Source organism: Sinocyclocheilus anshuiensis, unplaced genomic scaffold (assembly GCF_001515605.1).
Source record: "Sinocyclocheilus anshuiensis isolate Anshui unplaced genomic scaffold, SAMN03320099.WGS_v1.1 scaffold1121, whole genome shotgun sequence".
Taxonomy (NCBI): domain Eukaryota; kingdom Metazoa; phylum Chordata; class Actinopteri; order Cypriniformes; family Cyprinidae; genus Sinocyclocheilus; species Sinocyclocheilus anshuiensis.
In genome coordinates this window covers 55,384-56,607 of record NW_015557111.1, presented here as the reverse complement: position 1 = coordinate 56,607, position 1,224 = coordinate 55,384, and the positions used below count along the sequence as shown (strand labels likewise).

General features: G+C 32.2%; 1 protein-coding gene across 1 annotated transcript in view; it reads right to left on the bottom strand.

The window, feature by feature from the left end:
* The window catches only part of LOC107677690 (U4/U6 small nuclear ribonucleoprotein Prp3-like), a 40,289-nt gene that overhangs the window by 7,629 nt on the left and 31,436 nt on the right, over nt 1-1,224 (bottom strand). The window contains exon 12 of the mRNA XM_016472693.1: nt 174-287. Coding sequence (XP_016328179.1) covers nt 174-287 — 114 coding nt within the window. The remainder of the gene's footprint in view (nt 1-173; nt 288-1,224) is intronic.

Here is a 1,224-nt window from a genome sequence, read left to right as displayed (position 1 = left end):
GCACCGCATCGTTAACTTTTTATGCCGATGCACCGAGCGAATCGGGGAATCTTCCCATCCCTAGTATGCATAAATCCGAAGAAAACTTTGGCCTTTAGTCTGTGATTTACTCAGTGTGTGTGATAGTACTGCATTTTAATGTAAGATTTGAGCAGATTTGTCATGTTTTATACCTGTAAACAGCAATGTGAACCCCATGACTCAAATCCTCCTTAAGTTTCTTCACCTTCTTCTCTTTCCTTTGTTCTGCTGTGAGTTTGCGTGCTGCATTTGCCTCCTCATGGGCTCTGAACACACATGGTGAACATCACACTATGCAGAAAATGCATCAAACCAAACAAATGACAGTTCTTCTTTGAATGGGATACTGTATTTTCCCCGAATATGAGTCACTTTTTTTGAATCATCGGAAATGAAAAGCATCTTATATAATGCAATTAAAGTCAAGCAAACCAAACACACTCACACATTTGGATTGCCGAATGAAATGTGAAATGTGAAACAAGGTACATAAGCCCAAGTTTATTGGTCTATTGTTTCAGTTTTCCTTTAAATTTGTTTAGGCTTGGTGCTTATAATAAATGTTGTTTATAATATATGCTACTAAAATGTATTTTTTAATTTTTTTTACTTATTTTTCATTACCGTTCTGAATACCTTTAAATGTGTGGATTTATTGTGGAGTGAGGGGAACTAAAAATACATGTTTATAATGCTTTTAAACAACTAATTTTATTCACCAGTATTTTACATTATTTCTGAGTATAATAATAAAATGTGACTGACAAACTCAGTGTTTCCCCTAGGTTTACGGCTTTGGGGGGGTCCGTTTTTTTTTTTTCTGGACTCCTTTTTAATGGTTAAATTACATTTTATCAATCAAAAACATGTCTAATTAATTAAAATCATGAAACGTAAAGAAATTAACATCACTTTATTAAAAGTTTAACAAATATTACATGTTTAGGGCCCTATGAAATGTTTTTTTTTTCCAACCTTATGTTTTATTGTAACCAAATTCTGTTTTAGCATGTCTAATTATTTGAAAGCATAAAACAAGTTTCATTTAATAGCCTTATGATTTTTTGCTCAGAAATTCTGTGTTGTGTATTTACATTTTTTTTAAGGCATAAAACATTAATTTAATCTATCTTTTAAAGGGGTCATATGATGCGATTTCAAGTTTTCCTTTCTCTTTGGAGTGTTACAAGCTGATTGTGCATA